This window comes from Labeo rohita, chromosome 18 (genome assembly GCF_022985175.1).
Source record: "Labeo rohita strain BAU-BD-2019 chromosome 18, IGBB_LRoh.1.0, whole genome shotgun sequence".
Taxonomy (NCBI): domain Eukaryota; kingdom Metazoa; phylum Chordata; class Actinopteri; order Cypriniformes; family Cyprinidae; genus Labeo; species Labeo rohita.
Window position 1 is genome coordinate 8,170,993 of NC_066886.1, and position 24,248 is coordinate 8,195,240.

A 24,248-nucleotide genomic window follows, 5' to 3' on the forward strand; every position below is an offset into this window, starting at 1 on the left:
TGAACTGACCAAACTATGTTCTTTATTAGAAAGACGGAGCAGTCCTCCAAGAGCTCTACAACTTGTTAGGATGTTACATGCCAAATATACAGTCTCACATAAAAGTGCAATGTCACAATGGATAAGCAGTATCTTTATTATTTGATCATTCTTATACAACTTAATAAACAGAACAACGTTAGTAATAACTTATTTACCATAATCCCTAGCAACTCGGTACACCGGATCTGAAATAAGAATGCCACGGCACAGAGGACGTTTGGATGAAGTTCCTCTAAAACAGTTTTTAAAGGCACTTTCACAAGTACACAGTACAGAGATGTACATGGACACACTGATAGAACAGCAATTAAGTACAGAGATTCTGCTACTGTGTGTAGTTCTGCAGGGAGAACATTTCTCAAGGCTTAATGTACACTCTTAAAAAATAAAAGAAAAAAACACTTCGTTCGTAATAGAAATCGGTAATCAAAAGGCTTTAGTATGTTCCTTATAATTACATGTTTAAAAACAACCATTGCTTATAATTTTCTTAAAGTTAGGTACAGTTTGTCGCGTTGGTTCAGCGATGGATTTCGTAACATCACCCAAACATTTCATAGCATATCCTACCTAAACATGAGTAAACTGTTGTATAATTATCAGTGAATACAGTACAATCACACACACACACGTTAAGCTATTGTCAAACTGTCATAACAATGTGAATGTCAATGCACAGATAAGATCAAATTGATATACTGTACATGAAATCCCAGATTTAATTTTGGAGTGCAAATACATGTGACTGATGGCGCTGTACATAACTCTAACTTTATCTTTGGGTACCTCGCGTGACTGACTTGGAATTTGGGTGCGGTGCTGCGTGTGACGTTAGCACGAAGGGTTAATGGGCCTCTAGCACACATAAGAAACAGCACTATATCACGAAAGCGCTGCAGTAACAGTCTCTGAGTCCATGGCTATTGGCATCATTCCCTTGTTTGGCGAACCAACAAGAAATATTGCCTCAAAGGTTTCTAAAAAAGTACTTGCATATGACAACTAAAAGGATTATCGTTCATGCTTATAGGACAGAACCAAGCCGAGCGTTTTAGACAGCTAAGCTGACAAGGATCGATCTCTAAGCAGCACTTGAAGAACTTTACTTTTTTTTGGCAGCTAGACTTGACTATTCACTATGGAAGCCCGTTTCTGCCACTGAATAAAAAATAAAGAAATTATATTGCGACTTTATATCTCACAATTCAGACTTTTTCTTGGAATTGCATGATAAACTCGGAATTCGGACTTTTTTGCGTGATATAAACTCGCAGTTGCGAGTTGTAGTCAAAATTGCGCAATACAAACTCGCAATTATACTCATGAGTTATAAAGTCAGAACTGCGAGAACTATAGTCACAATTCTGACTTTTTTCCTTAGAATAGTGTTATATAAACTCACAATTGTAAGTTATAAAGTCAGAATTGCGCAATATAAACTTGCAATTGCGAGTTATAAAGTCAGAATTGCAAGATGTAAAGTCAATTCTGACTTTTCCTCAGAATTGCACAATATAAACTCACAATTGTCAGTTATAAAGTCAGAATTGTGCGATATAAACTTGCAATGGCAAATTACAAGGTCAGAACTGCGCAATATAAACTCGCAATTGCGAATTATAATATCAGAACTGCAAGATACAGTCAATTCCGACTTTTTTCCTCAGAATTGCGTAATATAAACTCACAATTGCAAGTTATAAAGTCAGAATTGTAAGATTTAAAGTCAGTTCTGCCTTTTCCTCAGAACTGGGCAATATAAACTTGCAGTTGGCAGTTACAATGTCAGAATTGCACAATATAAACAACTATACGTTATAAAGTCTGAACTGTGCGATGTAAGATCGCAATTGCAAGTTATAATCAGAATTGCGTGATATAAACTCACAATTGTGAGTCACAAAGTCCAAATTGTGCGATATAAACTCGCAACTGCGACTTACAGTCAAAATTGTGTAATGTAAACTCAAAATTGCGAGTTATAATCAGAATTGCGAGATATAGTCACAATTTTGACTTTTTTCCTCAGAACTGCGTGATACATAATTTTGAGTTAAAGTCAGAATTGTGAGATTTAATCTGACTTTTTCCACATAATTGTGCAACATTAACTCGCGATGGCGAGTTACAAGGTCAGAAATGTGCAATGTAAACTCACAACTGCGAACTATAGTCAGAATTGCTAGATTTAAAGTCACAATTCTGACTTTTTTCCTCAGAATTGTGTGATATAAACTCAATTCCAAGTTATAAATCACAATTGCATGGTATAAACTCGCAATTGCGAGTAATAAAGTCAGAATTGCAAGATTTAAAGTCACAATTCTGGCTTTTTTTTTTTTACTCAGAATTGCACAATATAAACTCACAATGGTGAGTTACAAGGCGGACTGCACGATATAAACTCGCAACTAAGTTATAAAGTCAGAACTGCAAAATATAAACTCGCAATTTTAAGGGGAAAAAAAAAGGTCAATACCTTTGAGTTTATGTCTCACAATTCTGGCTTTAAAACACAATTGCGAGTTTATATCACACATTTTTCAGATTTGCAAATTTATATTTTAAAATTCTGAGAAAAAAAGTCAGAACTGCAAGATGTGAACTCGCAACTGCGAGAAAAAGGCAGAATTGTGAGATAAAAGATCAAAATGACCTTTTTTTATTCAGTGGCGGAAACGTGTTTCCATAATTCACAGCAGATTACATCTAATTAAGCAGATATATACTACAAAAATATCGTTTATAGTAAGCAGTTGGTTCCTGGGAGAAAGTAATGAACCTAAAGACAAAAAAAAAAAGTTTAGTGGATGTACATTTATATACACAATATATATTTCTATCTTTCTAAATAAGAAATCAAGTGAAAAAAAGCTTCTTCAACATAAGCAGATGTGGTTTACACAAACTCCCTGGGCATATATTCAAATATTACTATCAAAAATATAATATTCAAAGTAAAGCCTCGCTGATACAACTTAGAATGCTCTTAACGTCGACAGCCAATCGGGATGGGCAGACGATGTGACATCACATGCCCTTATATGGCAGTGCGCTTCCAACGTCAACATTCCACACATCATTTCAAAAACAATCTGAGATGTTAAGAGACGCATTTCCCACAATCCTTATGCTGTAAACAGAGAAACCAAGGACTCTGCTTAGTTTCTGTATTATTCACATTTAGCAGTTTTTCTAGTGGATGTAAACTACTGATACTGTATATAAAAAGTCACCCTAACAACATACCGTAGGAAGCTGTAGTGATTTGTTGCTTTCTTTAATATTATCGTCACAACTCCTTAATCTATCACACAGAATATTGCGGGAAAAAAATAAGGTGTCAGACAAGCATGCAAACAGTTTTGGGATACAAATTAACTGCTTTCCCGTTAGCTGCAGGTGTCTAGAATATCTAAAAATGTTTAAATTGGAACTCTCTGAAATAGTAAACACCTGTTTATCTAACTCTACTCTTCCTCAGAACCATGCTTAGTGACTGACGTTATTCTAGTTTATTTATAATCCCTATAATAGTGTTGGAATTTTATACACGCTAACTATCGTCGCCGTATTTCTAGTATCTATAGTCCACTCTCTGAATGAGATGTTGCAAAATAAAGAACCACACGTCACCATGTTCATTGGCATTAAAATCCACTATAAATCTGGCTCTGACAGCAGTGGTCTTAATCTTTGTCGTCCCTGAATGTTTCGTCCACAATGAATCACATGGTGCAGGATTTGTCCAGTGGATCCTGCGGAGGAGCTGCCGGATGCTGCGCCGCTCCCGTCTTGGGTAACGCCACCATGGGTTTGGGCCGCAGGGCGGGGGGCTTGAGTTGCACCCCCATGCGCGGGGCCACGGCGGGCTTGAAGGTGCTCATGGTATCGCTGGAGGAGCTGGTGCTGCGGCGCATGGGCGGCTCCGCGACGGCGGGCCGCAGCAGGAGGCCGTGGAGTTGGCTGAGGGACTCGGTGGAGCTGGCCGGTGTGGGAGCGTTCTTCATCTGCTCCAGGGTGTCCAGCACCACGTCAGGGGCGTGTTTAGCAGAACTTTGCCGCTCGAGCTCCTTCAGCTCATTTAGAGCAGTGTTCATCGTCTCCTCTATGTCCTACAAGCCGGAAACAGAGAATTAGAGTGTGTAGGCGGCAAAATTATAATGATAAACATCAAAGAAATGCCAAGACAAGCAGACAACATAATAAATCGTGTCTAGAGAAAGAAATTATGTGTTCATGAAATGACAGACTGTTAGTATTAAACAAAGCTGATGTATAAGTGAAACAATGCATGAGACATGTATTGAAGAGACTGGAAATGTTGTGAAATCAGTGGGGAGTTATTAAAGGCTAGAATATGGACTCAATAAAAACGCTCTTTGTTTTAAAACTATTTTAAATATGAAAATAGGCCTTATTCATGAAACACAAGCAGAATGAATTTTTGTGAACTGTTTGTAAGTCATTCTCAAGAGTTTAAAATAATGTATTAAAAAAAAAAAAAAAATAAAAAAAAAAAAAAAAAAAAAAATATATATATATATATATATATATATATATATATATATATATATATATATATATATATATATATATATATATATATATATATAAACAGCTACAAATTCTTATTTTAAATTTGACAAATTAAAAAAAAAAACATTTTTTATTTAATAACCAGGTTTACCAAGGTTTTGGAATTTTAAAAATGTGACAAAAACAGAAAAATAATTAAATTAAATATTATTAACTAAAAAACAAAAAAAAAAAGAAACACTGCCTTGAAAGAAATAAGATGAAGTTACTAAAATCACTAAAACTAAAATTAAATAAATAAATCATTTATAGAAAATTTAATTAAAGCTAAAAAATAAACATTTAAATATTTAACGAATATTTAAAAATCTAATAAAAATAAGAAAAGCACATACAGTACAATTACTAACTTAAAATTAATTTTTAATTATTTAAAATAAGACAAAACAAGCTTTAAAATAAGCAAAAATGGCAAAAAATTAGTTTCACTAAAACTATTAAAAAATTGGGGATATTAATGAATTATAGTAGATAAAAACAAACAAACATAAATAAAATAAATATAAAAAAACAAATCTTAAAAAAAGAAACATCGCCTTGAAAGAAATAGTTTGAAGTTCCTAAAATTACTCACACTTACTAACTAAAAAAAAGAAATAAATTACAGAAAAATGAAAAGAGGCTATTAAAAATAAATATTTAAATATTTTAAAAAATATATCTAAAATGCTAATAAAAAAAATAAGAAAAGCACATACAATTACTAACTTAAAATTAAAATGAAAAATATTTCAAATTAATTTAAATTAACTTAATTTAAATGATTTAAATTAAATAAATAAATATTTTTTCATTATTTAAATTGGCAGAATTATTTCAATTACTTTACTTGGTCTTTGACGGTCAAAATATTTATAAAAATTATTTTCATGTATAGTCAACTGTTAAAAAGAACAAGAACCCTAAAGATCATTCCGTTTATGAAACAATCACAAAATGGACTGTGCTAAAATTATTTCTGTACATAAAGTGTGAAAACGAGCCTAAATAGTCAGCCTTCAAATACTGTCTTGGTCATTTGGGGGGCTTTGAATCATAAAGAGTTCCTTACAGCAAATGTAAACATAATTTTAAGCGATTTCTACACTTTCTTTGCTTGTACTTCATAAATAAGAGCGAGTTTGTGAGTGTGTGTTGCAGATACGCATTAGTCATTAGTAACAGGAGGCAGTAACTGACTATGTTACAGGGCTGGGCCTGCTGCGCATGGTGTGAGTGGCGTCGTCGCTCGCCTCCCGCTGACCTGTGCGATGCTCTCTGGATCCAGGCTTTTGCCGTGAGGCTCGGAGAAGCTTGTGTACTGGCCTGAAGACGTGGACCTGCGGATGGGAGGGCTCTCCATCTTTTTCAAGGACTCGTGCCGGCTGATGTTGGTCAGGCTGCCGTGGCCAGTCCGTCGACGTCTCTCGGGACTATTTATGGGCACGTGTCCTCTCCCTCTCAGCAGGTCCCTCGGGCTGTAGTGGCCCATCACCGGGGATCCCAAATCTGGGTTGCCGTGACTACCGTGGCTGCTGTGGTTGCCGTGGTGGCTCTGGGAGGGATGGACCAAGCAGTGGGTGTCAGTGGGGCGAGCTGGAGGCCTGCGGGTCGGGGGGTCACTTCTCTTCCTGTGCCTGCTAAATAAAGCAAAAGGAAATATGCTGTTAGCTTTATGATAAGTGGGGGATATTGTTCAAAAACGTTGTTGGTCATCACACACCGGCATTTGGCAACATCGAGTGTGTGCTAACCTTCAGCATCAGCGTCGTATCAAGAGTATCTGTGGCAAGACCTACTTTGCATATTCATGACAAGAGGCCTGGCAAGAAAACAGCTTAGCAGGAGTCATAATGATGCATTATGACTCTGCATTTCACAGTATTAACTTCCTCTGAGAGATGCCTCATGTCAAGATTAAAATATGGGAACCAAAGGGAGTTTGTAAAGCCAATATCAACAGTTTTGCCTCTTTTTTATTAAATTAAAAAAAAAAAAAAAGTGAAAATATTACTTAACTATGCTTATATATATCAATATTTTAGCAATCAATTTAGCCCTAGTAAGACTAAAAAAATATTTTAAAACATTTAACACATAAACAGAGGATGTGAGAGTGGTGCAATGCAGTGTTGTTATCGTACTAAATTACTACATTATATAAAAAATGACTTATTAAAAATTGTAGATTGTATAAATAAATTGAAACAGATAAAAACTAATAAAAAAAAACAACAACTAAATCTGTAAAAAAAAAAAAAAAATTGCCATGAAAGAAATAAGCTGAAGTTACTAAAACTACTAAAACAAATTCATATACTAGACATATAGACATATTCTCACTTAAGGTGCCTCAGAGAGATTAAAATATTAAAATCAAACAAGTTGGGGAAATAAACAGCTACAAATTCTTTGGAAATGTAAAACAAAACAAACAAACAAAAAACTAAAAAAAATGTAAGAAAAAAATTATAGAATAATAAATTAAAGCTACTAAAAACAAATATTTTAATATTTGAGAAATATTTAGAATGCTAATAAAAATAAGAAAAGCACATACAATTACTAAAACTTTAAATAAAATAAAATAAAATTTAATTAAAATATTTAAAAATAAAAATATTTAAAATAACGCAAAACAAAAAGTTTTGAAAGACAAAAAATAAGCACAAATTGCTAAAAATTATTTTCAAAAACTGTATTTTTATGTAAGAACCAAAGGTCTTGGGTCTACAAGAATAATAATAATATAATAATAATAACAACAACAATAATAATAATAATATATTTCTTTTCAAATTAATTATTTTACTGGGTAGAATTATTTTAATTAATTAAATTCTGTAATCATAAATGAATAGAAAAGTCATGTGAATTCACTAGGGAGGCCCCACTAACAGTCTTTTAGTAACTTAACTTTAATAATCATATCATTTTTAATCATTAACAAAACATTTGTTTTTCTAATATGATATATAATAATTATTATTAAATTATTTTTCTTTCTATTTGAATTCAATTACTTTTCTTGGTCTTTGGCGGTTAAAATATTTATAAAAAATATTTTCATGTAAAGTCTTCAGTATTTTTCTTTCTATTTCTATTTTCTATTCTCTATTTTGTTATTAATTAATAATAATAATTAATAATTTATTAAAATGTACAAATGTAAATAAAAACTAATAAATTAAAAAAAAATTAAATAAAAATATATATATATATATATATATATATACAGTTTTTATTTACTTTTATTAATTTTATTTAATTATATATATATATATATATATATATATATATAAATTTGAATTAATAAAAATTTATAAAATGGCTAAAATGACAGAAAAAATAATAAATTAAAGAAAAATAAATTAAAGCTACACAGAAAAAAAAGATAATAAAAATAAAAAAGTGCATACAACTAAAACTTAAAATACAATGAAAATTAAAAATGAAAATATAAAATAAAAGCTACTCCAAAATAGCGATAGTATGCTAAATAGTGATAGTAAAAAAAAAATACTAGTGGAGATGACAGTTGCTCATGACAGTTTTGGAAGAATAAATACAACTGCTCTGTAATGCAAGTATCCACCAAGTAATAAGCCAAAAGTGCACATAGTTGAAGAAACACTTACAAATGATCAATTAGTAAGATGGAGTATTTCTATCATAACTGTCTAACCATGAGATGCCTCATAACGTGTACTTAATGAGCTCTTGTAATGCTCGGATAATCATTTTGACAGTCTGTGATGGATGGCAATCAGTAATGACATGCTAAATTGCAAGTTCATAAATTACATAACTGTGCTGCTGATAACGATCAAAGTAATTAGAAATGAAATGAATATTTTATTTCATCTAAAGTATCAGTAGAAGTATCAGTCCAGCAGAGGGCGACCTGCACTACATTAAAACATGGAGCGACTCAATGGTGCACTGCTGCATAATGGCAATGAAAACCAAGTCATGAAAACATGGTGAACCAGTGGTTTTTATGGAAAAAAACTGTTTGATCTATAACTGTTTGAGAATGACTACAAATGATTCAAATACATACTGAATGATGTACGCCACAATTGTCAGCTGCATGTGTTTATCACACAGCAGAACACTAACACTCATTGCTTATCCAGATACTCTGGCAAACTCAGTGTAAACAAATACCGAGTTTATGTGTTTGAGCGCCCACCGCCTCTTAGCACTAGTGCTGACATATCAAAGAGAATATTTGTCTTTGGAGATCACCACTTTCTGATTTGATTGCCATAATGTCATTAGGTTTACAGTTGCAGGGGAGGCTATCCTCAACCGCGAGGAAGTATGTTTGACAAATGCACTTATAGAAGGAGGAGAACATCTAAATAAAGACAAACGCACTGAAAGATTTAAGAGGCAGGAAACGGAGCTGCACGACACAGAGGGATTGGGCGAACGAACGGGGAAGAGAGTGAATGACTACTAGACAAATTCAACACAATAAAAAATAAAGACTTCATGTAATAAACTTCTGGGTATTTCTTTCTGTCTTTGCTCTTGTTACTTGTAGGGTTTGATTTATTTGTCATGTAATAGCTTGTTACTTTACTTAAATTCCCTCAACGTCTTGGAGTGCCTGAATCGAGGGGAATTCTGTGATGTTTTTGTTCTCACCTGCTGATGTAGGAATCAGGTAGGCGGCTGTCTGACGGAGATCCGATGTCTCTGCTGGAGCATTTCTCATCTCCTCCGTGGCCACTGCTGGCTTCGCTGTCTGCCTTCTGGCTCAGTGTGTCAGAGAATGTGTCATCCCTGTTAAAAAAAACAAAAAAAAAAACAGCAAACAACAGTTATAAAAACACATTTACATGCATTAGGCTTAGTTTAATGTTTAAATGCCTATTTTGTCACAACAGACAACAGGAAGAGCTCCAATTGCCACCAAAACACATTTCAAAGTGGCCAAAAATTAGGGCTAAGCTTTTCCTTTTTTCTTCAATATTCCCTAATATGCTTTATGTAGCGCTGCGTGATAATGGGGGGGCAGTGAGGGGGCAATCAATTTATTTATTTTTTTTTCTGATAAAAATTCCGATTGTGATTTAAAACATGATTTTTAAAAAAAAAAAAAAAAAAAAAAGTTTATTATATAGATATTATATTATATATACACACACGCACATATAAAAAATTACTACATTTATTGTGGATTTATTGTTAATTTCTTTGAATACAAAATTATATATATATATATATATATATATACACACACATATACACACACACATACAATTATTATAATAATATTTCTACATTTCTAATAATATTTCTACACTGATTTGACAATTAAATATGTAAACAGTTTAATTATGAATACATTTTTTAACATGATTGTTAATAATTTATATTTTATTAATCTTGATAATCATAAAAAGCTGTGCAATTAATTACATTTTTTTTGGATTCACAGCTCTAATATATACAACAACAACAACAACAATAATAATTATAACACTCTTGCAGTTCCCTACCTCTTACATTTTACATACATTATATCTTATCCAAATATATATTGATATGACAATATAAAATAAGTTCGCCTTGTTTAAAAGGCTGCACAATTTGACAAAAATGTAATTATATATCAATATGACATAAAATAATAATAAAAGTAATAATAATATTTTTTTTATTAAATATATATTAATATCTAGCTATGTATCTATCTATCTGATCATATAATAATAACAATAACAACAACAATAATAATAATTATTATTATTAATAATATTTTTAATTCATGTTTACAAATTAATAATAATAATTATTGATAATTATTCATTAATAATAATTTTTTTATTTAAAGCTACAGGTTTGCTGTACAATTTATAGAACAATAAATATATTTTTGTATATTATTATTATTATTATTATTATTATTATATGCATCTACATTAAACCAAGCCGCTCTGAGACACTGAAATCACCAGATCATGAGCTGCTTAAAAAAAACAAGTGCTTTGCTTGGCATATATTTAGAAGATTAATTAAATTGCAGTCTTTGCATTTGATAAATGCACCAACCCATACTGCAATTTCAGTTTTATTTCAAATAACCACACATCCCTACAGATATTGAATGCAATTCAAACATTTTCAGTCTCGACCTTGTTTGTCACTAACCTTTTCTGAGTGGTGCAAAAAACACCAGCAATGTTTCAGCAACGTTTTAAAGCAATTGCAAGGACTTCTGCTGCAAGCTCAAGCATGATAACAGAAATTTGCTTTCACTATTTTTGCTGTTTACAATGTATACTTCCTTCCTAACTCCTGGCAACATTACCCTTCTTCACTGCTTTCATGTGAAGGTCAAACGGTACGTGATGCTTGTGTTGAGCGGTGCGTTAAAGCCTTGACACGAGGCCCGTGAAAGAGACTTGCAGAGCAAGCGCCACAAAATCCTGTGTAAAATCACAGCTGTTGATATAACATATTTGCACATGTTTTCTAGCACCAAACAGACATTTCCATCAGCTGTGATGTGAATTCTCTCCATTGCATGCGTGCCATAGAGGATATGATGCGTGTATGATCTGTCCATCCTTTCCCTCTCTGGCTCTTTTATTGGACCGAGGGGCTGACGCTGCTGGTCTAGGGCCTCTTAAACTCCCTCTCTACGCCAGGCTGTAAATTCTCTCAGCGCCACGAGCCAAGAACACACATCAACAGAGGGTCATGATGTGAATTATTGATACACACACACACAGTGGGCTGGTATGGGCTCTGTTGTTGGCGTCACTCAGCACTGTGCCCGATCCATTAGATTTGCCCCCTTTATGAGCCATAATCTGTTCAACTAGGCGCCAATGGTTGCCCAGGCGGAACAAGTTGTCATGACGATAAAGGGATTTACTAGAGGAGATGCTCCACAGCAGAGAGCTGCAACTGAACTCAGATGTGCCTTGGTTAAGTTCCAAATCTAATTAGGTGCCTACCTAGACAACTTCCTTGTAAGTAGGCATTTACTTCCTTATTACAAACTATGCAAAAAGCAGTACATCAAAGCTGTATTTGCAAATACACAGTATTCAGACGGCAGATAGAGCAACTTTAAACTGTAATACAGAACATATTTTATTAATAGTCACAAAGTTCTTTAAGGAAACCCCCGGTATTAAGACTTGTAAGGCTTAATATATAAGATAAATGATGTCTCTTACTGAAAAACATAGAAAATCCATGAAAGATTTATGTTTTTTTAAAAATCCACATTGTTTTATACATATTTTGGACTATTTGGCCATTATCTCAATGACGTGAAATGGTTGCACTCAGTGAGCTACTGGCACTACCTGTTGCTATTTTTAACCACAACACAACTCTGAAAATAAATACTGATATGATGACCACATTTTTTAAGTCTTTTATGGGTTTCCACTACATATTTCAGTAAGAGACATCATTTACATTATATTAAGCCATACAAGTCTTGATACTTGGGGTTCCCTTTAATTTTAAACACAACTTGTTTAACTCTTGAGGAGAAGGCAATCCCAGAATGCAATGTGACAAGCTCAGTGCAAAAATAAAATAGTGGACAAATCAACAGAAATAATATTGCGCTATACATACTAGGGTTGGGAAAAAACTTATAATATTAAAATAAATAATAATTTTGGCGAACTATATAGACTGTTTGATGAACCAAATATATTTATATATATTTTTTATATAAACATTAAATATTATATAAAATACATTATGATTCTACACTGATTTGACAACTATATATAAAAATAGTTTAATTATGATTTCATTTTTACGTGATGGTTATATAATAATTTATATATTAACAATATTTATATTTAGTAATATATATTAATTTATGTGATTTATTACAATTAATCATAAAAATCTGTGCAATTATTTACATTTTTATTTGATTCACAGCTCTAATATATACTACATTAACAATAAATACTCTTGCTATCACCTACCTCTTATATTTATTTTTTCTTTTACATACAATATAACTTATTATAATTTTATATTAGATTTTCTACATTGTGTTGTAATTGTATTTATACAATACTGAAAAGAACTAAATAGACTAACACTCAAAAATAGGTAAATCTATTCAGCCCAAAATTTGTATGCCATGTATTTTAAGTTAAACTCTGTTGAAGCACTATTATTATTTGTATTGTTTATACTCACATATCCTGTACAACAATGTACTGATGAGGCACTAGGCCGTCTATGCCATTGTGTCTGCCCTCCCACCAGTCATCCGACGCTCTCTGGTACAGCAGTAGAGATGCACCCTTCTTAAAGGACAGCTCCCGTGCAGACCGACCCACATAATCAAATTTTGCAATGGCTTCAATGGGCTCCCCCTCTGTAAAAGAAGAAAAAAAACACAGCATGGTCAATTCAGTGAGTTAAGAGAGCGGAAATAGATGTCAGTGGCATCATCAGCAGCTGATTTCCACTGGAGAATATCCAATCATAACTTCTGTGTGATCAATTAGCTTTTCTGCATGAGTGGCCATCACCCATTTCTGCACTTTTGACTTATGCTATATGAAACACCTAAAGGGAAAGAAAATGGAGTCAATTGAACACCAGCTGGTGCTATTTACAGTACCAAGTCGAATGAATCCATACAGTGCACATGCCTCAACTGGATCTGACCATTCATTCACATGTGAATGAGAGCATTTGAATGCATCAACATTATAGAGCCCCTGACTAGTTACCATGACCCCCTTTACATAAGGACTCATTAGAGAGCCAACAGGCTTCAATGCATGCAAAATAGCTGCAGTTCTGGCAGAACGGCCTGTTCTCATCTTCAGGACAATCAAGCAATGTGGACTTTACCAACATCACAATGCCTGCCAAATTAGTGCAACACCTCTTACAAAACAGCACTATAATACATTGGTGGTAATACTATGGCGCTTGAGTAATAAGGTATAAGACATAGTGCTAAATTATGAGTTAAGTTACAGTTAAAGGGGAATGACAGTGCTTGTAACGCTTTAAAAAAAAAAAAAAAAAAAAAAAAAAAAATTATATATATATATATATATATATATATATATATATATATATATATACACACCATAATGGTGACATTTATCATAATATTACCATATTATTATGTTCATAAATAATAATAATACCATGATAATACCATGGTACTTTTCTGTAAAAACTAAAATGTAATTAAAAGTTGTTAATTTATGAATTAAGTCACAAGGGGAATGACAGTGCTCGCAACCCATTAAAAATCTATAAATTTTAAATAATTATTTATTTTATTCATATAATTATTTTAATATTTCAACAACACTTCAATATTTAAATAAATATTTAATAATTAATATTTAAATATTTATTTCCATTTAATATATTATTTAGTACATTCTTTCTTTTTTTTTATAAAAGTGAAAAATACAAATATTTTTAAGCAAAATGACTAATCCACATTTTATAAATGCATATAAACCATGAGAAGGAATGAATACCACGCTTTTGTACAATGGTATTTTTACACGGCACAAAGATATTAAAAAAAAAAACTATGGAATTACCATAATGGTGACATCTATCATATTACTACTATTTTACTATGTTCATAAAACCATGATAACACCATTGTACATTGTAAAATAATCTCAAATGTTGCTAAATTAGGAATTAAGTCCCCAGTAAAAGGGGAATAATAGTGCTTGCAATTCCTGCAGTATTGCAAAAAAGAAACTGTAAATTACTGCTTCCTAAATGTAAAAATAATAATAATAATAATAGTAATAATAATAATATTAAATAACATATATACAAATATTTATTTTTCTATATTTAAATAATAAATATAAATATTTAATAACATTATTTTATGTAATAATTTAAATAACAATTTTGTTTATATTTGCATATTATATATGCAATTATTATTTTATGTCCATATCCAAAGTATTACAATTTTACTATATCCATAAAACCCTGGTAACACATGGCCATTTTATAAAAACAAGTCTCATTAAAAAGTTTAAAGTAACTGAGTCTATTTGTATTTTATGCAATTAAATGCATAACAATTTCTTTCCTTTCTGTAATGCGCTGTGCATTACAGCCATTAGTCAAGCATCAAAACTGTCAAAAATGTTGGTAAAACAGTAGAAATACTTGCTAAATGTTCAAAAAACCCTCTGGAGAGAGACACAGCTCTACCACTGTTGCAAATAAGACAGAAAACTGATGGGAAAACATCTAACAAATCAGACAAAAGAGAACACACAATTCATCATAGGGAAGACAGTAAAAGCAATATAAAAACGAGAAGCATGAGCTCAAAAAGGAAATGCTTTTTCATTCTCGCCAGTCTGGAAATGACAACGAGTCAATGAGACGTGACGGACGTGAGTTGACTGTCTGAATTAATAGGGCTGCTCTCAGACCAGGCACCTTGTTAATAAAGAGGACAGGGTGGAGATCAATATGGCCATCAACCGTCCACACGTCCCCGTCTCTGCTCCATCTCCGCCTGACAGATGCTGTCATTCATTCAGTGTCCTTGCGAAAGCCTGTTTATGTATCACAGTGCTGCAAGGACAGAGTTTGAGAAGACGGACGGCAGACAAAATATACTTTGAACTAATAGTCTGTATTATAAAGGCTGTAACTCTATTGTTACAGTACTATTTTTAAACATACAGCAGGCATTAAACAAGTGTTGTTCTTGCACCCGCTTGCTCTAGTTGATTGCACATTGTACCATATGGACTTTTTGTTGCCCCAAAGGAGAGCTAACAACCCATGCTAGGTTTTCTGGCTAAACATACACTGCTCAAACAGCAGCTTACCCACCAGCACCCAGGAGGAATAAAGGCTGACAGAGTAGAAAGCTGTAAGCTGCATTTCCTGTTTTTTAAAGTTTTTCATAAAGACATGCTTGCAGACTGCAGGGGTGCTGCCATTTAGAAGAGAAAATTAGCTTTTTGCAACATCATCAGGGACCCGTTATAAAACGTTCTGTCTTGTAACAAAAGCCACATGTTTTTAACAGAGTTTTAAATGGTTTTCTACTCAAAGGATGGCATTTCAACAAAGCTTTGCTTTAAAACAGAAACATTCTACTTAAATTAAACATGAATTAGAATTCAGTACTCGTTTGACTTTTATAATGTGACTTCTTTTATAGCGAACCCAAATATTTGAGCAAAATTAGTGTTTTATGAACTGGAAAAAACAAAACAAAACTAGATAAATGTACTTGAGAAGCAATTCTGCATATGATATTATCAGTCATTTTTATAAATTAAAGTCTCTTATTCTCATCAACGCATATATTTGATCAAAAATACAGCAAAAACAGTAATAATATGATGCATTACTAAATGTACTGATGCAAAGCTGAATTTTCAGAATCATTACTCCAGTCTTCAGTGTCACATGATCCTTCAGAAATCACTCTGATATGATTAAAAAACATTTTTTGTTTTTATTTAATTTGATTAATGTTGAAAATAGTTGTGCTGCTTTATATTTTTGTGGGAACCATTATTTATTTCAGGATTCTTAGATTAATAGATTGTTCAAAAGAGCAGCATTTATTTATTTAATTTTTTTAAAAATGTTTTGTAACTTTATAAAATGTCTTTATCAATTTTGATCAATTAATGCAACTTTGCTGAATAAAATGCATTCATTTCTTAAAAACAAAAAACAAAAAAACTAAAAAACTAAATCTTACTTGCCCCAACAATGGCAGTAATTTAATTATAATGTGTTAATCTATACATTATGCTTGCTATTAAGAAATAAATAGGGCCATTTTTGATTTCGTGTTGGCTTTTAACCAGATACACTACCAGTCAAAAGATTTTTAATGTTCTCTTAATGTTCTCTTAATGGTCTCTTCTGCTCACCAAGCATGCATTTATTTGATCCAAAGTACAATAAAAGCAGTAATAGTCTGAAATATTTTTACCATTTATAATAGCTGTTTTCTATTTGAAAATATTTTAAAAATGTAATTTATTCCTGTGATCAAATCTAAATTTTTAGCATCATTACTCCAGTCTTCAGTGTCACATAATCCTTCAGAAATCATTCTAATATGCTGATTTGCTGTTCAAGAAACATTTATTATTAATATTTAAAATAGTTGAGTACATTTTTTTCAGGATTCTTTGATGAATAGAAAGATCCAAAGATCAGCGTTTATCTGAAATAAAAAGCTTTTGTAACATTATACACTATACATTTTTGTGGGAAAGAAATTACAGAAATTAATACTTTTATTTAGTAAGGATGCTTTAAATTGATCAGAAGTGATGATAAAGGCATTTATAATGTTAGAAAAGATTTCTATTTCAGATAAATGTTGTCTTTCTGAGCTTTTTATTAATCAAAGAAACCTAAAAATATTCTATTCAGCTGTTTTCAACATCATTTCAACATACTAAATGTTTTTGAGCAGCTGAAGGATCATGTAACTGGAGTAATGATGCTAAAAATACAGCATTGAAATCACAGGAATAAATTATATTTTATATATATATATATATATATATATATATATATATATATATATATATATATTTAAATAGAAAACAGATATTTTAAATAGTCAAAATATATTGAAATTGTAGTACTGTTTTTGCTGCACTTTGGATCTAATAAATGCAGGCTTGGTGAGCAGAAGAGACTTCTTAAAAAAAAAAAAAAAAACATTAAAAATCTTACTGTTCAAAAACTTTTGGGTAGTGTACATCACACAAACCAACAATTCCAAAACGACCAGTATTCTTATTGTACATCTTTTTCTCACAAATGCTGAGATTTGTATTTTTCTTCCCAAGAGAGCATTCTGTCTGCTTATTCCAGTTCACTTGAATGAATAAATGGCTCTAAAGGCATAGCAGGGGTCCCATCACTTGGCAAAGAGGTTTTCCAGACGGGCCCAGAGACAATCCCCTTCAGATGCAGTGACTGAGACAGATGCTACACTGGTCACAAGTTTGAGCAGGCTTATATAATTATGCTTTAAGTCAACAGTACAGCCACTGGTTCCTCAGTATTGTTTACGTCTCCAGCTGATAAATATCCAGAAACTGACTTTTTGAGAGAAGATTTAGGAATACAATACAATCCAAATTCCTTATTATGAAACAAGTTACCCATAATTGAGATCTGACATAATCTATGTTCGCAGTGTAAATAAAGAGAACAATTATTCCATATGGAAAACATTTGGAGAAAAAACATTGAAGCTGAAAGCAATTTTAAAATTTTGGGGTCAGTTATGAATCCTGACACTTATATCCGACATCTGGGTTAGTTAATGGAAGCCGTGACATACGCGAAGTATCACGTTTCTCAGTTAAATGTTACAGATTCATGAAATTGAAACAGACAGCAAGATGGGAACAGTTAAAATTAATCTTCAGCATGCAGATGCGCATGTCCGGAGGTCTAATAGTGATTTATGAACAAATGACACGCTTGCGTGTAATATCCTTCAGTGAATTAAATCCTAAATAAATTGAACACCAGAGGTTCTGGGTTCTGTTTATACTCTAATGAATATGGGATCTGTCTGTTCAGCAGTGTTTAGAGAAGAAGAGACAGGACAAATGATGGCAGCATGATGTCAGAGCTGGACGCAAGTCCAAGGTCCAATTTAAACACCTGTCAAGTGACACAGGTCATCCTTAAAATTTAAAAACTTTCTAAAGAAAACACGACAGGACTTTTTTTCCCCTCACAAATGTAACCACATTTTTGCTTATGGAACTGCACTTTAAGCCTATTTTTTGTCAGTTTTTATCACAAATCTCAAGTTAAAGCACTTGATTTGAGGCATCTTTCACGTTCATAGCATAAACAGTGAGGGACAAATTTTGAGTCTTAGTTTAATATCTAACACACAGGGTTAAGAGTTTGTTTAAATCCCTAACCTTAAAGGGATAGTTCACCCAAAAATGAAAATTAGCCCATGATTAACTCTCCCTCAAGCTATCCTAGTTATATGACTTTCTTCTTTCAGACAAATACAATCAGAGCTATATTAAACAATAGGGCTGTGTATTGTGACCAATTCGGCAATTCGATTTGTTTCTTATTTTTATGGTTTCGATTCGATTCGATTTCGATTCGATTCGATTCGATATCGATTAGCTATCAATATTTCATTTAAAATGTTAGTTTTGCAGACATGGGATCCATATTTTGATATAAATGGTGGTAACTATAACTCTCCTACTTAAGTTTATTACTGAAATACACATCTACATTAATAATAGGGTGCACACAGTTGTTTATTTTAAACAAATTTTATTTTAAATGAACACTGTAACAAGAAGTCATAAATATGTGCATCCATTGTACACCATGTAAACAAACTGCAAAATGCACATTACTGTAAAAAAATAAAAAGACTGTAAATGTGCAACAGTGAAATCTATTAAGAACTTCAAACATGTTTAAGAAATAAAACATTTTTCTAAATGTCGAACTCATCTTTACCGCCACTGCCTTTGAACATGAAATACTTCCATACCTCAGACTTTAATTTCGCCGGGGCTGGCTTCAATTGGGTGCCGTGACCTTCCGCCATGATGATCCTCTGTTTTTTTTTTTGTTTTGTTTTTTGTTTTTTGTTTTTTTAGTGGAGCAATTCGAAAGATGGTGACACCTTCAGGACGAGAGGTGAATATTCATATCCTCTTACGTGAAGCACGCGCATTAAGAATCGATTCGGGGATTTCCCGAATCGATATCGTTGCGTTAAACTGAAGATCGATTAAAATCGGAGAATCGATATTTTTTACCCAGCCCTATTAAACAATGTCCTGGCTCTTTCAAGCTTTATAATGGCGGTGAATGGGTGTTGAGATTTCGAATTCAATTAAAGTGCATCCATCCATCATAAAAAATGCTCCACACGGCTCCAGGGAGTTAATAAAGGCCTTCTGAAGTGATTTGATGTGATTTGTAAGAAAAAATACCCATATTTAAAACTGTATAAACTCTCATTTCTGCACGTTCACTAGAGTGGTGTTCCAGCGGATGACGTAAAATGACGCAAAAAGTTTTACACACAGATATTTTTTTACAAAGATGCATCAATTTGCTTTAGAAGGCCTTTATTAACCTCCTGGAGTCATGTGGAGCACTTTTTATGATGGATAGATGCACTTTATTAGACTTCAAAATCTTAACACCCATTCACTGCCATTATAAAGCTTTGAAAGGCCAGGACTTTTTTTTAAATATAACTCCGATTCGTCTAAAAGAAGAAAGTCATATACACCTAGGATGACTTGAGAGTGAGTAAATCACTGGGCAATTTTCATTTTTGGGTGAACTGCCCCTTTAAGAATGAACAGTAATATTCTTGCCTTAGCAACATAATTAAATCCCATTTGAGCAATTACAGGGAGTATCTATTCCCTTTTGTTTTTAAGATCCAGACACAAAGGTATACTTAAAAGCAACCATCTTCTAATAAAGCTGTGCATATCTGCCACAGTCCTGCCATTTTTCTGACTCCCTGCACAGACGCAAGCTCTTAAACAATAGAATAAACTTGCCTTTGTCTGTCTGAGAAATCTTAGATATGGAAAAAGCAGACTTCCAGTTCTCTAATAAAATAAAGCTTAAGAAAACAGGCATTGTTCAGGTACAGACGGAGAGAGACAGGAAATGTGTCTATTTTCAGTGGGGTAACATACAGGTCAGCAGCAACATTTTCCTTTCAGTTCTTTTGAAAGACTGTACAGAAGACAAAAACTTGATTGAGTTGAGTTTTTACTCTGACACTTGCAGTTTATTTCTCAGTTTACACGTGGGAATTGGTTCATGTGTCATCAATGGGCCAAGCATCTGGTTTTAGTTTGTTTGTGACAGTGAGCTTTGGGAACGTCTATAAAAGTTTTTTCCATAATAAAACTACAAAAAGAACTCAATTTTGAGCCAGACCGGTGAAGACTTCACATGTAGTTTTAATGCAAACTGCCCTACAGGCATGACAGACTGGTCTATGTTGCCCTGCAGCGCTGGAAAGCATTTACCAGACTTAATTCAAACTCCCTTCCTTTGTTTACGGATGTGTCTCCCTTCCCAAAGGATTAGAAAACAAAAAAAAGGCCCAAAGAGTTGGACAAAGTTCTCCGCTCTTTAACGATCACTTTATTCAGAGCTGTGAAAAGTGATTACCCAGGTCAGGGCAAGAAGGAATTAACCCTTGACTGACGGCGTCAGAAAACATATGAAGCAAAAACAATCCAGAGGCTCGATGCACATTGGCTGAAGCTAATTTGAGCTAATGGGAAGAATGACCAGATGGGAAAAGATGACCTAACCTTGTTCCCATGACCTCACAGTGCTTTCATAATTAATAATCTAGATTCACTAGCATGAGACGTCACAGTGTACGTACTACAGGGTGTGGTAAAAGAAATAAACATACCATCTTCACTGGTGTGGGTCTCCGCTCCTCCATCCTGATCGACCTCCTCAAGAGCCCCATGTTCACTGTATGGACTCTCACTGCAGAAGAAAAGAGGAAATAAATCAAGACAGTTAATTACTTAGCTACATAATATAGGTTTATAGGAAGTATTTTCAAAAACATAACCAATTGTGTCACATACAGCATCTGTAAACCAAATATTTAAGGACTGAATAACCAAATCTCAGTGAAAGACAGAAAAAAACGTCTGATAATTGTGCATGGATCAAAAGTTATTTACACAACAATTCTATATTGTGAATATAGTCTAAACTAAATGGTATGACACAGTGGGATTTTTAGAAAGGAGACAAACAAACAAACACAGAAGAATTAGGGACAATCAATCTATTTTGAATAATTTACTGGCATTGTGTGAATATGTAATCCATAAAATGTAACTGTAATCTGATTAAGAGTATTTTAAAATGTAATCTAATTACAATGACTTAATTTTTGGAATCTGATTACGTAATCCAGATTACATCTAATCAGTTACTTTACATCACTGTAAATATTTATAAAAACTTTAAAAAGAAAAAAAAAGAAGAGAAAGAAAAGAAAAGAAAAGAAAAGAAAAGAAAAGAAAAGAAAAGAAAAAATAATTTGATTTGTTTAACATTTATTTGTCATGTTGCACGTTTATTGGTCACTACATAATTTTGACCAAACTTTTGACTGCTTTTCTGTAACAGAAATTATATGAGAGTGACTGTGTTTTTAAAACTAAAACTATTACTAATTAACTAATTTTTGGAAATAAAATAAAATAAATACACGAAAAAATGGTGCTTGGTTTGAAATAATATGAGAGTGACAGTTTTTAAAACAAAAACTATTCAATTTTTGATAATAAAATCAAATAAATAAAATCAAATATTAAATATAATAAAATAAAATACATGGAAAAAATGGTGCTTGGTTTGAAATAATATGAGAGTGATAGTGCTTAAAAAACTAAAACTATTCCACTTTTTTAATAATAAAATAAAATAAAAAAAAATAATAAATAAACGGTAAAAGAATATTTAATTTTTGGAAATAAAATAATAAAAATAAATAAAATAAAATACATGAAAAATGGTGCTTGGTTTAAAACAATATGAGAGTAACAGTGTTTTTTTTTTTTTTTTTTTTTTTTTTAAATACATTTTTGATGATAAAAAAATAATAATAATAAAATAAAATAAAATAAAATAAAATAAAATAAAATAAAATAAAATAAAATAAAATAAAATAAAAGTTAAAAAAAAAGTTTAGTTCATTGCCAAGGGACCATTTCTAATTTTTTTAGTTTTTAAAGCTTAAGTTGAAGCATTAAAATTTCTAAACTAATTTAAATAAAATAGTAATTCAAATAGAAACATTAAAAAAAATCACTGTCCTGTCTCCTGTCAAATGTCATGTCACTACATGATTTTGACCAAACTTTTGATTGGTTTTCTACATCGAAAGATGCAAATGCACTACAATTTATTTATTTTCTTTCTTTCTTTCTTTTTTTTTTTTTTTTTTTTTAAAGAAATTAAAGGACCCATTACATTGTATTAATCAAAGAATCCTATAAAAATTATCAGGGTTCCCACAAAAATATTTAGCAGCTCAACTATTTTCAACACTGATAATAATAAGAAATGTTTCTTAATCACCAAACGGCATATTAGAATGATTTCTGAAGATGGAATTAATCGCTGCTAAAATTTCAGCTTACTTTAAAAAAATAAATTAAAACACAATGGTTATTTGAAATTGTAAAAATACCTAACAATTTTACAATTTGTACTGTATTTTTGATGAAATAAGAGTTTAAAAGACCTCTTAAAGACTTCAAACTTTTGAATGGTAGTGTATGTATTATTCCCTACATAAGTAAATGCATACACAGGGTTAAGTCAGAGCCAGAGTAAAACTCAGCATCAAGCAAAAAGTACAGAGGCTGTGATTAGTATTCAGGAGGAGTCGGTCAGGGTGATTGGGATTCTGTCAGAGGCACAGCGTGGTTACTGAGACTGGCACTAATGCCCTTCACATCCTTGCAGATTACCTCTGACACACAGTAAAGCCATTTCAAACACAGCACTGCCACTCCCGCATGCCACACTACCCAAAGCGGAAAAATATGAGAACTGGCTTCGGCAAGTTTAAGAAGGGTGGATGCAATATCTGAAATGCTCAAGTACAGACACTTGCAGTGGCAGGTGTTTTGCTTCAGTTTGGGGGATGAAGACTTGTGGGAGCCTCTTTGAGACTAGCCAACACATACACACAGCTGTGGAGTTGGCAGAAAATGTCTCTTTCCTTTTCTCATCTATGTGAATTTTACAGAGAAATAAGTGTTGGTTTGGCTGCCGATCTTTCCGTAACTTAATGGTGGCAATTATCAAGATGGTTTCAGTCTGTCTCACCTAGTTGAAGATCTCTGAACCCTTTCCGGCCTCTAAAAAAATGTCCCACCTCTATTAAAGAGCTCACTATCTGCACCTCATCTTTTCACATAATTACCCACACTGAATTCAAACACAGCTCAGATGCAGCTGGGCCTGTCACTCTTTAGATCCAGACACACATACCTGTGATATTCAGTGTGCTTTAAAAACAAACCTTTGGCCTTGAGCCTGGTATATCTTCACAGAGAAAGAATGAGAAATACAAAGCCATTTTTATGACAAAAATTTACAACTAATTTATAGATTCGATGATAGATTCTATCACACACTTTCCACACCAAGTTTATTTAAAGGGATAATTCATCTGAAAAATGAAAATGTTAAATGTAAAAAATGTTTGCGGAACACATTGTTTATACAATAAAAGTCAGCTGGGCCAAAAACAACTTTCACCATGAGAAAAAAATCCTGACAAATCCAGACACCTTTTTTCAAAATATCTTCTATTTTAACTTCTATGTAAAAAAACAGTCATACAGGTTTAAAACAATATAAGACTGACAGTGTTTTTAAAACTAAAACTACTTATTTTTAAAAAAATAAAATAAATAAAATAAAATAAAACAAAATAGGTGCTTGGTTTGAAACTAAGCGAGATTGACAGTGTTTTTAAAACTAAGGATATTTCATTTTTGAAAATAAAATAAAATAAAATAAAATAGAAATAAATAAAT

General features: G+C 32.3%; 1 protein-coding gene across 3 annotated transcripts in view; it reads right to left on the minus strand.

Moving 5' to 3' along the window:
* srgap1a (SLIT-ROBO Rho GTPase activating protein 1a) overlaps nucleotides 1-24,248 on the minus strand; it is a 121,711-nt gene continuing 97,463 nt past the window's right edge. For 2 of the 3 annotated variants that reach the window (XM_051134592.1, XM_051134593.1), the window contains exons 18-22: nucleotides 21,086-21,165; nucleotides 12,820-13,000; nucleotides 9,277-9,414; nucleotides 5,885-6,260; nucleotides 1-4,157 (exon numbers count right to left, since the gene is read on the minus strand). In XM_051134592.1, the coding sequence (XP_050990549.1) occupies nucleotides 3,771-4,157; nucleotides 5,885-6,260; nucleotides 9,277-9,414; nucleotides 12,820-13,000; nucleotides 21,086-21,165 (1,162 nt within the window). In that variant the 3' untranslated portion in view covers nucleotides 1-3,770. Of the gene's footprint in view, nucleotides 4,158-5,820; nucleotides 6,261-9,276; nucleotides 9,415-12,819; nucleotides 13,001-21,085; nucleotides 21,166-24,248 lie in introns of all 3 variants that reach the window. The other variant, XM_051134594.1, reaches the window with a different exon arrangement.